Raw genomic sequence first — 14,588 nt, 5'->3', positions numbered from 1 at the left:
AACTCGATTCATGGTCGTTCATAATAGAGAGAGAAAATAATTTATTTCGCTAACTCACTTACAATAATGGCTCTAGTCTATTGCGTATTAAATGTACTATTATAACTTGGGAAAAGGCCTGAATTAAAAATAGTGCTCGGCACAAAGGATTAAGTTATTAACATTTTGCTAATCATGATTTTTAATAGAAGTAACTGTTTATTTAAACAACTATTGATGAATGGGCTTAGGAATCGGATCAAACAAATCCCGCAGACTATTAGTTATTCGCGTTTGTGTTGTGAGATGCAGGCCTTACAAAATCATTTCTCGAGTAAAACTTTCTCGTCTTATCTTGTGATTCGGAATCCGAGTAATTCAAACCTGAGAACTATGTCTTCAAACAGAGTATGTGATGGTTCAGATCAAGTTAATACGTTAGACGATAGTAAAGATGCAGTAAACAGGTTTGATGAGCTCTTTGATGATCTCTTTGTAGAGAAAGGGATAGAACAAAAAGCGATGGGATATAATATATTTGTTATACAACCGTATATCAAGTGGGGGCCTCAAAAAAGCAGCTTACTACACCTGCAAACCAGCTGAACGAATCAGTAGCGCTTATTGATACTCTGAAAGATTGGGCAGTGGTCGGTACGGAAATAGTTCCTTTAACTACTACAAAAAGCCCTCAAGTTTTTGGAAAAGGGAAATTGGAGGCGCTGACTAAAATAATAAAATCTGATGAGAGTATAACAGCTGTTTTTATTAGTTTAAATGTGCTATCAAAAGTCCAACAAGATTTTTTGGAAGAAACTTTTGGTTTGCCGGTTTTTGATAGGTACTCAGTGGTGATGAGGATTTTCCGTGAGCAGCGGTAAATGTTAAATGAATCTGTTAACATTTTGCTAATAACTTCGATGTAAAGGCAGCTATACTATTTTTACTTTCCTTGCCCTACTACCATAGGTAAGGAAAGTATTGCTTTCCGAAAAAATTAAGGTACCCGAATTTCTATACTTCTATACGTTTCAAGGTCCCCTGAGTCCAAAAAAATGGTTTTTGGGTATTGGTTTGTGTGTGTGTGTGTGTGTGTGTGTGTGTGTGTGTGTGTGTGTGTGTGTGTGTGTGTGTGTGTGTGTGTGTGTGTGTGTGTATGTATGTGCGTCTGTGTACACGATATCTCATCTCCAAATTAACGGAATGACTTGAAATTTGGAACTTGAGGTCCTTACAAAATAAGGATCCGACACGAACAATTTCGATAAAATGCAATTCAAGATGACGGCGAAAATGTTGTCAAAAACAGGGTTTTTCGCGATTTTCTCGAAAACGGCTCCAACGATTTTGATCAAATTCATACCTAAAATATTCATTGATAAGCTCTATCAACTGCCACAAGTCTCATTTCTATAAAAATTCCAGGAGCTCCGCCCCATCTATGCAAAGTTCGATTTTAGGTTCCCAATTATCAGGCTTCAGATACAATTTAAACAAAAAATTTCAAGTGGAAAAGATTGAGCATAAAAATCTCTACATCTCTAATCTTAATGTTCATTAACATTTTCACCTAAAATTCAAAATAAGCCCGAAGTTCGAGAAAATAAGATTATACAATTTGCAAACTGTTGGCAACTGTTGATTCTATTAAATGATTCACTATGAAGAGATAGCAGACCTGGTGTGTCTCCAGCGTTATTGTCCTGTCACCAGCTGGCTGAGATCTTTGAATGATTTGAGATGCGCGTGTTCACTAGCATCAGATGATCAATTTTCATAATGGGAAGGAAAGTTGTGTGAGTGCGCCACACCAGATTTTTATAAATTGTTATTTATTGCTACAGTATGGTGTTTCATCTATTATGCAATATTTATACTCTTTCAAGGAAAAATAGTCCTATTCCAATTCATATTCATTTTATACTAGAAATTAGTTTCTCTGGGATTTTTTCATATATTTTTTTGTATCAACTATTGTTTATGAATGAAAATATAAGTTTTGTATTTATAATTACCAAAATATTATTAAAACATATCCAGACGCCTTTGAGCTATTGATTTTCTCTTATATATTTCTCTATAAATAATATATTTTGGGCACTCTTAAATTTTATTTTAATGTTGTCAAGTGGATAGACCTTGTGATCTATATCTATGATTAAAAATAGATCTCATGTGTTGATTCTTTCTAAAGTCAAGTACCAATATATTTTTCTGTTTGTTAATGATTGAAAAAGTTGAATGGCTATGATGATGAATAGTTAAAATAATAATAGCTACTACGGAAAATACAACAAAGTAAACGAATTTCCTGAAATGGATGCGTCAAAACGTCCTTTGAAAATACCAGTAAAATTCATCCCTTATCTGGAAAAACATGATATTTTCAACTTGTTTCGTGTAAGAAATTACTAATACTTTACAAAATATCAATACTGTAGGAGTCATAGTTAAACAAATTTTAATTCAACAAATAGTTAAATTTTGTTTATAAATTTACAATTTATTATTAATTTTATAAGTAAAATTACATAATATAGAGTCTGTAAGACTGTGAGAAACATTCACATGCAAATTCATGCCCATCAAATATATATATTATGAGTTTGACAGTTTGTAATATTATTATGTTACAAAAATGTTAATATCATTTCAGGGCTTAGCAACATCTATTATCATAGAGAAGCCAAACGATATTTTGCAATTTATGAAAAATGAGGTTATACAATATGAGAAACGCGCATACAGACCAAGGCAAATAATGTTCATAGCTCCACCGCATCTTGGTAAACTTAGCATCTTGTCTTAATCTTGATAAGGGTCATAACATATAGTAGAGCGGTGTAGGCAGATGAGGTATCTTACAGATTTGAAGGTAATGCATGAATCCAATAAATTTTGCCACTTCCTCATTTTGCCCAGAGAGTATAGAATGTAATACATTGTATACTTTGTGATAGGCAGGCAGATAGGATCTTCAAATTAGCTGTGCATTATGTTCTGACACATTTGGATACATGCATCATGCTTTTCTTCTCAACACCCTCAGCGATCTTCTCTGATACCATCTACCTTCGCTGCTCCACTGTGTTTCACTCTTAATTTCTATTCATTCATAAATACAAAATATTAAAGCTTTCAAGTTCAAGGTTATTTGTTTGGCCCTTGAGCGGTTGATCACAATATTTGCTATGATTATTTTCACTCCAATTATTTTATACAATGATGAAAAATCTACCAATGTATTTATCGTGAATTTAGTAGTTTTTATAACTTTTCTTACAATATTGCAATTATAATTATTTTTCAACATTCATAACTAATGTTAATATTCGTTAAAAAATATGTATTTTTAACATGTATATGACTTTATTTATTTTGATTTATTTGCAATTCTATGTGAGGCCCAAATCACTGCAAACTATTCTATGAACACAGTGCTGTGTCTATTTTATACAAGAGATTAATATTTTAAGAGATAGATTAGCACAGTTTTGTTTCAGCTATTCAACATTTGGCTGATCAGTTGTATTTATCTTGCAAACTGACGTCTATCAACTATGCTGATGTAGTGCGCGAAGTCGGCTCTCAAGAGGTAAGTGCTCATTGATTACAATATTTGATTATTTTTACTCTACCTATTTTATACAATAATGAAAAAACGACCCTGGTATTCAGTAGTTCTCATAATAGTAATAAACTTTATTGTGTTATAATTATATTTATACAGTATATAAATATACATTATTATATCTTTTGTAGTACATAACAGAAAACACTTTAAAGTTTTACAATATGCATTAAAAAAGGAAACACACGACATTGATAGATAAAAAACACTTAGAAACTTAAATTATAATCGGTATATTTCGATAACTGAGCTATATTTCTTATCATCTATCTTTTTCATCGTGTGTTTCCTGTTTCAATTTACATTATATATATATTCAAACATAAATTTATTTTAACGTTTGTAGCATGGTACAGAGACGTCAACATTCATTATTATAAAAATTCAACCTTTTGATGAATGTACTTATCACTTTGGAAAAAGATCTAAAAACCTTTAAATTTATATTTAGTTTTTAAATAGAAATAGCTACTGTTTTATAGCTGATGATGGATTCTTGATGGTATATTCAATTCATGTTTAGAGAGTATATTATTGAATGATAGATTACAACTTGAAAATAAACCTAGATTTCCTTGTTTGAAATGCAGCGTCTTGAATAGTGATTATAATAGTAATTTTTCACAAATACTATTACCCTCCCCACATGTTTATTTTATGTAGTAAACATTGAAACCGGATTTATTTGTGATTTTTATACAGATATTGAAAAATGTATGCTCTAGCCCTATAAAACTAGCAAATGCAACATTGAATTACATCAAAGTGAATAAGCTTGAACTGAATAATGGGTGGATTATGGTTGGTGAGTGAGATTTTCACACAAAAAATAGGCACTATTACTAATGCATACTGTATCACAAGTGATATTTATTTATTCACAATGGAAACAACAGCAGGTAATAAGCCCAATACAACATGCTTCCTTAACATAAAAATAAGACTCCAATACAATTCATTCAAAACAAAAAATTACTAAACTTATGTTAGTAAATAAATAAATAACTTGAAAAAGTAGGTACTTTGATTAATTATACTAATTTGCACTTGAAAAGTGCATCACATTCACATTATTTAATTCAATCCATTTATTAAAAGGAGTTATTGAACAAACCTCCATGAGAATATATCATTTTACCGTACAATATCGTACTTCATTACCGGTAACTCTATATGAAATTCAATCAACTTATTTCATACTTAATACTTTACGTCGGTTGCACTATAAAGTGTTTCGGATTTTAATTGTGATTGAATGCCACAATAACCAATCAGAGAATCCTTTTTTTGAATGGCTCTCGCGTTATTTAATAATGATTAAAAATTCAACATGTTGCCGGAACTTTACCTTACAAATATAACAATATTTATGTTAGCGGCATGTGGTTTTGTCATAGGCCTAATTTATTAATATTGAATATATTGTGAGAACAGTACTATTTTTACAATATTATAAGTGCAACAAAACTACCTACTTGACATTTGTCAAAGCCCTATTCTTATATATACAAACACCCACACACACATTGCAAAATACATCAATTGAATTATGAATTTTTATACAGAGTGTTTAATGAAATTTGTAAATGATGAAGACCTTAGACTCTATGTGAAATTTACAACAAAAATGTCCAGTAACATTTTCTTATACCTTAGTTTTCGGGATACATCGATTCTTCGATATTTTCGAAATACGTCAAAAACTAGAAACTATCAGTAAAAATCCAATTTCTAAGGATATGGTTAGATAAAGGAAGACATTTCAAATAAGATTCATATTTAGGCCTAATGTGTTCCTTTGTTTGACGTTTTTGAATTTTTATGAGCGCTCAAAGTTGAAAAAAGTAAACTCGATGAGTTCAAAGCCAAATTTTGCACAGTCAAAGGAACAAAATTGATTTTATTAATATTTTTTGAGAATTTCTTTCTCTTTCCAACCATCCCCTTAGAATCAGATTTTGGCCGATAGTTTTCTAGCTATTGACGTTCGCGTAAAAAATCGATATATCTCGAAAACTGAGGTCGATATTAGTAAATTTACTGGACATTTTTTGTTACAAATTTCACGTAGAATCTATGGTCTTCGGCTGTTACACCTTTATTGGGACATTCTGTATTTTTATGTGACATTATTTTTATTATTCTTGAATAAAGTTTTGTTAAATACAGTTTAGTGTCGAATTGTGTTCAGTCATTGTATTTGGAAGGTAGATGTTCAAATTACGGTACTTTTAGCTCAATTTTATAAATATTTATATCTTATTGTTTTAATTTCTGTGTCTTCTTGTGTTGTCAAAAAAGGATTATCTCAACTTTCCGTTTCCAGGCTTTCCTAACACAAAGGAAGAAGGTATAGCTCTCCAAAAAGTTGGAATTTTTCCAACCCACACATTTCAAATAACTCATGATCCCAAAGAATGTGAGTAATAGTTTTTTTTTTTAATTATAAGTATTTGTATATGGAATAATTGAATTGCATTCAATAGAAGTGTGTTGTTTGTTCGTAAAACTCTGTAGGCTTCAGGCATACAATCTCCACAATCAATCTTATTACAAATCTCTATTCTATCAATCATTAGAAATGTGTCAAGTCTGATTACGGAGATACAAATAAATAGGCTTGGATCGAATAGGCCAAGGCCTGTAATAAAAAAAAAACAGTTTTAGTAGTCTGAAACCACATGTGTGATGTTTTAGATGACGAGAAAGACTTCTGGAATGACAATTTAAGCGAGGATTGGTCTTATGAAGGTTTCAGTAGAATGATGAAGGATTACAAAAGAAGAGCAGTGGGACTCCGGCAAATTTATCAGTCCACATTGAAGGTTTAGTTATTTTCATTTCCTTGTTCAATGCTACCTACAATAATTATCAGTATAATCAATGAAAAACTGGAAAAATAGTAATATCTATCATTGCTGAATCGATTTTGCTATCAATAATAACTATTCTGTTGATTGTTGATATTCAATGGGGGTTTGGAGTAGGCTGTGCAAAGGCTAAGAATAAACTTTCTACTGGCGATATTTTTCATAGTTTATGATTTGTTTATCACGAAGATACCAAAATGAAAAAGTTTTCTCACGAAAAGTTTTTTTCAGATATGACTTACTTTTCAGATATGAGCGCCTAAAATTCAAATTTTTGGGACAGAACATTTCAAATTCGGTAAGAAATAAATCCATGAGATTTAGTGGATAAATTCTTCATGGTATTGATGATTGAATAAAACAAAAATTTCCTGAAAATATCAATTTTTGATAAAGTTATTCAATTTACCAAAAATAACTTTTTTTGAGTTATTTTTTGACATTTTTAGTAAATTGAATAACTTTCTCATAAATTAATATTTTCAAAACATTTTTGTTTTATTAAATCAGCAATACCATGAAGAATTTATCCTCTGAATCTCATGTATTAATCTCTTACCGAATTTAAAATGTTCTGTCCCAAAAATTTGAACTTTAGGCGCTCATATCTCAAAAAGCAATGATCGAAAAAAATGTTTTTCTGTGAAAACTTTTTTATTTTGATAGCTTGATAATATACAAATCGAAAAACTTCGAAAAATTACCAGTGGAAAGTTTATTTTTAGCCTTTGCACAGCCTTTACATAATATTATCGAGTCCAAAAACTTTCACATTCAATAATAACGTTCACATAATTGACGAATAGAGTTTATATTTTGATAATTCCCTTTATATTATTCATATTTTCAATTCAAATTTATTCACCGAAATACATTAAATGTATTCACAAAGAGGTGTTAAACACATATGGTTGGTTCACAATAGCAATTAAACTAACGAATAATTCCATAATACCCTTTGTTTTTAAAAACGTTTTATATAGAGGGTATTATAGAATTATTTTTCAACTAATAAATCCAGCCCTAATGAAATAATTATTATAAATTAACCAAGTTCACCAACAATTCATATTGTTTGGAATGTAACTTATTTTAATAAACTGTAGATTTGGGTAATTTATTATTTAGACAATTGTTGTGCGAGGGAGAACTCTGGCTGAATTGAAGAATGACATCCTATCTAGTCTACTGAAATTCAACTATGATGGACTAGCATTTGCACCGAGGGTGGTGCTTCTAGGAGTGAGAGGCTCGAGGAGAAGAACGCTGGCGAAAATGATGTCTGAACGCCTGAAGCTTGTTCATAGTAAGCGATCCATTTCAACTAATGGGCTTTCTTATATTATCAATTTATTCTACTTTCTAAATAGTAGAAGCATAATTATAATAATAGTAATTGGGTGATTGATAATAGTGTAATAGCCTACTGAACCTACATCACAAAATTTAGCATTTCTGCTGTGTGTTTATATATAGTAGTGATAGATATGATTGTAGTAGTCAATGTGCTCGTGCTAGTGCACTGTTTCCTATTGTTTCTCTTTTAACTAATAATTTGTGAGTCTTTGTTCTTTTTCATCAGGTTTTTATATCATTCAGTTCTATTTCTAAGTTACAATTATTTTTCATTTATAATCCAGTATTTTTTCTGTATACTTATTAATACGAACTCACCATTTGTATTAAACATTTGTATTGTGAGCTTAAAGCTCTTTTGTGCAATTGATAATTTATTCTTGTAAATATTATGTGATTGTATGTATGGGTTTTTAGAAAGAACAAATAAATTTGAATTTGAATATAAAAAAGCCAATGCATTTCTATTCAATACAATGCAATGTACAATTTTTGGGTATTCAATTTTTAAATTAACATCTTTTGTGATAAAGTATCAGCTCAGAAAGTTTTCAATTACGAGTATAATTACTTATAATTATGTTTTATCATTTCAAATGTGTCTGTACATTTAGTTGAAGTTACTAGTAGCTGTGTCGTAATGCTTTCAGATTGGAACGTCTGATTATAATTTTCTGATGAACACAATTTTGAATAGCTTCTGTTTCAATAAGTTTCATAATAATATAATTATGGTATCCATTTAAAATTATTTTTATAATAAATTTTGGAACTTCGTACAGTTTCTACACTGTACATTTCTTGACAGTTATTCATGCATGCTTTCATATAACAATGCGATATGTTTTACAAATTAATTTCCATGCATGTTATTTCATCAAATTTTGTAGCACTCTACCTATTTTGTGAAGCCCTCTTCACGTTTTATTATTTTATGTTTTTTATGAGTTCTTTATGTATTTTGAATTGCAGTCCATTTCTGGGATTTGATGGAACAAGCAAAACAATGGAATAATGATGTAGGTGATGCAATAAGAGATTCATTAGACTTATTTCAAGGGATTAATATGAATGCGGCATTGGAAATTCTAGAGGTAAGAATCAGAATATCTATTGTTTTGCTATAAGTATTGGCTGTAATATTATAAGAGAAGAACTGTTACATTATTTTTAATTTTGATTACGGAAAATGGGAATAAAACGTTTTTTCTACAGTTACCTTGAAAAGTGTTCATTCCTGCACTGATTAAAGAACGCAAAGAATCACTTTTCCGCACTTCAAATTTGCAACATAACAACACAAAATAGTTAGTAGGCTATAATATAGAGTTTTAGTACTCGAAAACCGAAATTAAATTGGCAAAACTGACTTTGTTTCGATAAGAATCATTTCAATGGCTTCATATTATGATAAAAGCCCAATCAAGCAATCCATTATAGAGAGTTGAATATTATCTTGTCTCAAATTTGCGATTGAATATATCACTAACATATTATTATTATATATTGATATATCATATTTCTTACTCAAAATATATAATTAATTTTGTATAATAATTCATTATATTCTATAAATATTCATAACTCAAAGATTAGTTTTTATTGTCTATTCTAACATACAGAAATATTTTTCAGAAACGACTGTTATCTGATGACTGTCTTGAACGTGGATGGGTTTTGACTGGGTTTCCCAATGACGAATGTGATTTTAAAAACCTAGATACCTTGTCTACACCACCAAACAAGTATAATACGTCAAACTTATACTCCTCCAATATTAGAAGGAAGCTCCATTCATGTGAAGCTCCATTCATGTGAAGCTCCATTCATGTGAAGCTCTATTCATGAAATTATTCATAGTAAAATCAAAGTTATAAAGTCAGTGGAAATGATAGGACGGCATAGTTGCCAGTTTTCTTTTTCCACCGCCTTCTATAATAGATAGCTGTGATTCAAGTCACCTTGGTATATATCTGATAGTTATTAATTATTGTAAATAATGATCAATTTCTATGCCAAATTGAATTAAATCAATTTATAAAATATATATTTTTTCATGAAACATATTATATATAATATTATGTAATTGAGATTTCATATTTTGGGAGTTCATTTTATTACTTTACAAACGATTTGGCAACAGTGTGGAGCTAGAAAATGATGGAATTTTCTGTTTTGTTGAATGACACAAGGATAGCAAACCAATATTAATCAGGTAATGACTTAATAATGTGAATATCACTATATGTAAATGATCTCTCTACATAAAAAGTTGCTAGGTACCGTCTATTCCTTGCATTTTAATAGATGCAGTTGACTGAATTGGAACATTCTTAAATAACTGTTGTGAGATGAATTTTACAATTTGTTTATAATGTAGGCCTATATTAAGTGATTATGGGATATAGCGTATGGTCAGCTGCCTAGGAGTTACTGTAAGAGCAAATTTGCTGAGTTATAGGCCTACTTTATTAATGTTCTAAGTATAGTATACTATTATTAAAATTTAATATCTACATCCATACCTTAAAAGCTTGTAACTTTATCTTGTATGGAGATTATACGTTTTAATTTCGTTTTTCAGAATAATTTTCCTGGAAATACCCAGTGAAGTATGCTACAAACGTTTGAAAGACAGGTGTATAAATATGTACACGGGAGAGGTATTGTCCAAGGCAAAAATTGCTGACAATCCAGTTATTCAGAATCAAACTACCACACACCCGCATGATGCAGAAAACATAATCACCCAGGAACAAAAAGCTTATCTGACTGAATATCATGTTCGTATTAGATTATTAGATCCACTAGTCAAAATGTTGAAGGGCGCATTAATTACATGAAACTGCTAAATATTAATGCTACTGTAATATGGATTGTAGTATGTAGAGCTGATTTACAATAATTTATAAATGTATTCATGATATGTATTCAGATACAAAATGTTATTATGAACGCATATGAAATATGGACATTTATTACCTCATTTGAACATCAATACATAGACATACATTTGAGCATTAATTCCTCAAAACATGAGTGTATTTTACCTCACAAATGTTTTCTACTAAAGTTTTAAAGAATCTTTCTATTAGGCTATCAAATCACGTACATTTGGGGCTGTATTTATGTACGATTCTTATGTCGTTCGTCTTTTAGAGAAGAACGCTTTTTGGTGATCTATACAGAGTAATTCTATTGGCTGCCTGGTTCAACGATTCCTATCAGATCCTGTTGTTGGTTGCTGATAGTGAGATTTACCTTAAAATGTTAACATTGGTTGAATGGGAAGCGATCAATTGTGAAGCGATCAATTGAAATGCTGGCAGTTCGAGGAGAATCTCTCTATACCGGTAGGCAACAGGAGTGTGATAGGCCGCCAAAGTATAGGTTTAAATATTGCTTATAATATTACGACCCCAAAGGTCTCAATGTAGCCTATACTTGTAAAATATAAGGTGACTTACGGAAAACGGACGTTTTTTAAATCAGCAGTATGATATCAATCTACTCCATAAAATTTTTCTGCACAAACAAGATCAATTTAGAAGATGGATTTTTCTTTTATGTTGTTGCCATTGTTTTGACAGGCAGCAGCCCTGCATCAACATAAAAAGATGCCTGAATAATCAGGAGTTCTATTCGATCCTCATGCAACATATTCGTTATTTTTATATGAGCCATTATTCTGTAAGAAGGATTTTAGGACTTTTTTACTCGTCCATGAAATGGTAAGACATGATCATTGATTATACAGCAAAACATAATTCTATCTTGTAACTGATCTTGTACTATTTTTTTTTTTATTTACGGTACTGCTCATTTGAAAAACTCGGCTTTCCCGCAAGTCACTGTACAATTGTCATTTGCGTACTATATGTATCGCTGAAACTTTACCGTCTATATTCATTAGTCTCTTCTCAATAATATTCAGGCCAAAAATCTAATTGATTTTTTATTTATAAAAATAGGGCTACTCGAACGTCGTTTTATTACATATAATTATTTCAAGTACCGTACCGAAACCTTATTTTTATTTTTTTTTAGAAACGACTACTTTTAAGAAAGAAAATAATAAAGGGTACTACCTTAATTATTTCTAATAGATTATTACTTCATATATCAAGTATTTAAATCATTTATTATTCTACACAGAGCTTGGTTGAGTACAAAATGAAACAAGCGATATTTGTGAATGCTCAAGGATCGCTATTCGAAGTTTTTGAACGTATTGAGAATGTTATAGTACATCAAACCGAGACTTTCAAACCAAAGTATGAAACTTTGAAATCTCTCAGCCTCCAAGTTCAATGCTCCCAAACCACACAAAATTTGAGTTTTTCATCTTCAACGAATGTAGAAAGTGATTGATTGATGCGGAGAAAATTCTCAGGTAAGAATAAAATGCGTAGAGAAAAAATTCTGATAGATTTGTATTTTTCAATTCGAAAAAGTATTATATTAGGCTCATTATAAATAAAATATATAGCATGCTTTGGAATTAATCAAATGCATTACCAATCAAACTGAGTTTTAAGTGAAGATGAAATACATTTCAACATTTTGGTTGAATTTTGAATTCGTGTAGGCCTACTACGTTAACGATCAGAATGCTTGTCAAGTTCAATATCACATCAACCATAAAAACACTATAATTATTTTTTGTCACTCACTTGACAAAATAATTCCAGGTACTGTACCGGTATCGATTAGTAGAGAATTGAATTAAATTACTGTTATCATGAATGCACCAACCCAATGTTAATTTATTCTACAAATTCGTCAGAGAAAATAATGAAAATTAAGAAGAATCTAAATTTACAACATCAACTCATATATTATGACAAATAAAATCATAAGATATTTTGAATTTTATGAATTTGATTTATTCTGAGTAATAACCTATTGGATTTTTATTAATTCTGATAGGTACTATTAACTTTCAGAATCAATGTTCAGTAGCCATTCCAATGGAAAGAAATGATGTACACCAACGGATTGATTCAAAAATAGTCATCGGTCAAACGTCTGAGATAACATATTATTGTGGTCTGAAAGCCACGATGAAATTGATTGTTTCAAAATTTATTTGAATAAATCTAATGGCGTTTTTCAGCTATAGCCTATTGTATCTCTTAATACAACAAGCATTTGAAAAAATCTTTCTTTATTTGCAAATTATAAATTTACCCACTGGATACAATAAATACAGTGACGAATGTATTCAACTTTTATAAAATAATAGGCCTACCGAGAACACAGCACTCTATAATGTAGATAGACTATTATTATATTCCATCCACCGGTAAACCGTGGTGACCTTGTCCCAATTTTGGGGTGTTAATTTTAAATAGCATGCAATCAATACGGTACCTACTCAGGTTGATACAAATCTCTTACAATATTTTATAGGTATTGTATTCTTCAATATTTAAATATTTATATTTCATTATAAATAAAGTTTATCACTTTATTAAGGGTTGAGGTGACTTTGTCTCACTTTGAAAAATATATGGATTGAAGTTCATTTTCAAGAGTTAGACATAGTGAAACCAATTGTCAACTTTTAAAATGAATAATGAGATTGAAAACAAATTAAATCCACTTTGAAAAATCACAAATTATTTTTATTTATGCAACAATATTTCAGTTTCTGCTGCCCAAAGATCTTTTGTAGAGTCAAGGCATCTTGGCTCCAGCCACAGAATCTGCAAAAAATGAATATTTAGAACGTATTCATTTCAAGCAAGGTTGATATCTTGTTTTATTAGATAAAATACGTAATTATCATAAATAAATATTTTGCATTGTATTTGCATTATATCCTGCTTAATATATGTAATATCACATTTTTTCTCGATTGGAATCGAATCTTCAATTTGAGATCTATGAAACTTTTATAGTAAATATCAGAGTCATCGATATACGGACAAACTTTTTGACTGAGAATTTTTTATCGTAAATGATTGTTGCATTGTTCCATGGTGTCACCGAGGCTGGGTTGACAGAATTAATAGATAAATGGTTTATTTAAATCGAGATGATATATAAAAATTTAAAATAATAGTTTCAAAATAAAGTTTTATTGAGAACAAATATAAAATGTGAATTCTAAACTTGTAATTTATAATTTTGTTGTTGACGTGTCATGAAGTCATCACTGATTTTGAGATGTGGTTTTTGTCTGACGACGAAGCTTCCTTGTAGCTTGGCTTTTCCTGTTCTTCTCTCTGAAACATGGCTGGCTGGTGTGTGTTGTAATTTTTTGCTCTCTAAATAATTTTCTGTTTTAAGTGAATTTATTAATGTTTTAATTTGAGTTTTAATCAGTTTATAGTGTTCTATTTTGTCTGTATATTGTTATTTGTGTATACAAGCCAATAGCCACTGTTTTTCAACTATAATCTGGATAAGTAATTAGCTCGTAGTGACTAGATGCTTAGGCTTGTAAGATATTGTTCTTTGTGTATTTGTGTAATATTTTGCCAAAATTCATCTGAAGATTATAAGTTCATTTGCTCTAAAAATTGGATTTCTCATTCATAGGCAATAGATCCATTCATAATTTATCAAGAATCTATTACGTTGGAGCCGATAAATTTCTTTAGGTTAATAGGTGATACAATGCTATCCAACCGAATTAGGAGAAATTGGTAGCACGCCAAATGGTACGCCCTGGTGTGGGACCCAAACTACAAAATATATCCCTGGTTGTAAAAAATTATTGGTAGGATAGATATCTTGATGAATTA

General features: G+C 30.2%; 1 protein-coding gene across 3 annotated transcripts; it reads left to right on the top strand.

Annotated features, from left to right (window-relative positions):
* The first annotated feature begins 2,157 nt into the window (after positions 1–2,157).
* On the top strand, positions 2,158–13,097 carry LOC120348701 (adenylate kinase 8-like). 3 transcript variants are annotated; one of them, XR_005571797.1, is made up of 13 exons: positions 2,162–2,379; positions 2,636–2,765; positions 3,483–3,574; positions 4,313–4,415; positions 5,937–6,029; positions 6,308–6,435; positions 7,609–7,786; positions 8,809–8,930; positions 9,472–9,581; positions 10,421–10,619; positions 11,992–12,229; positions 12,783–12,855; positions 12,886–12,935. XR_005571797.1 is itself a non-coding variant. In XM_039432500.1 (12 exons), the coding sequence occupies exons 1-11, from the start codon at positions 2,296–2,298 to the stop codon at positions 12,205–12,207; spliced, it is 1,455 nt and encodes a 484-aa protein (XP_039288434.1). In that variant the 5' UTR covers positions 2,162–2,295; the 3' UTR covers positions 12,208–12,229; positions 12,783–13,097. The 3 variants fall into 3 exon arrangements, 2 of the variants coding, with proteins under 2 accessions (XP_039288435.1, XP_039288434.1); XM_039432500.1 differs by having other exon boundaries at positions 12,783–13,097; XM_039432501.1 differs by lacking the exons at positions 9,472–9,581; positions 11,992–12,229; positions 12,783–12,855; positions 12,886–12,935 and having other exon boundaries at positions 2,158–2,379; positions 10,421–10,584.
* The last annotated feature ends 1,491 nt before the right edge of the window (positions 13,098–14,588 follow it).

The sequence above is a fragment of the Nilaparvata lugens genome, chromosome 7 (genome assembly GCF_014356525.2).
Source record: "Nilaparvata lugens isolate BPH chromosome 7, ASM1435652v1, whole genome shotgun sequence".
Lineage (NCBI taxonomy): Eukaryota > Metazoa > Arthropoda > Insecta > Hemiptera > Delphacidae > Nilaparvata > Nilaparvata lugens.
This window is presented reverse-complemented; position numbering and strand designations above follow the sequence as displayed.

Bases quoted from the DNA above. Each gene is read 5' to 3' on its own strand.
- LOC120348701 (XM_039432500.1), top strand. From the start codon at position 2,296: ATGGATGCGTCAAAACGTCCTTTGAAAATACCAGTAAAATTCATCCCT. The intron at 6,436-7,608 runs GTTTAGTTATTT...TTTATTATTTAG, and splicing joins TTTATCAGTCCACATTGAAG to ACAATTGTTGTGCGAGGGAG. The intron at 9,582-10,420 runs GTATAATACGTC...TTCGTTTTTCAG, and splicing joins TTGTCTACACCACCAAACAA to AATAATTTTCCTGGAAATAC.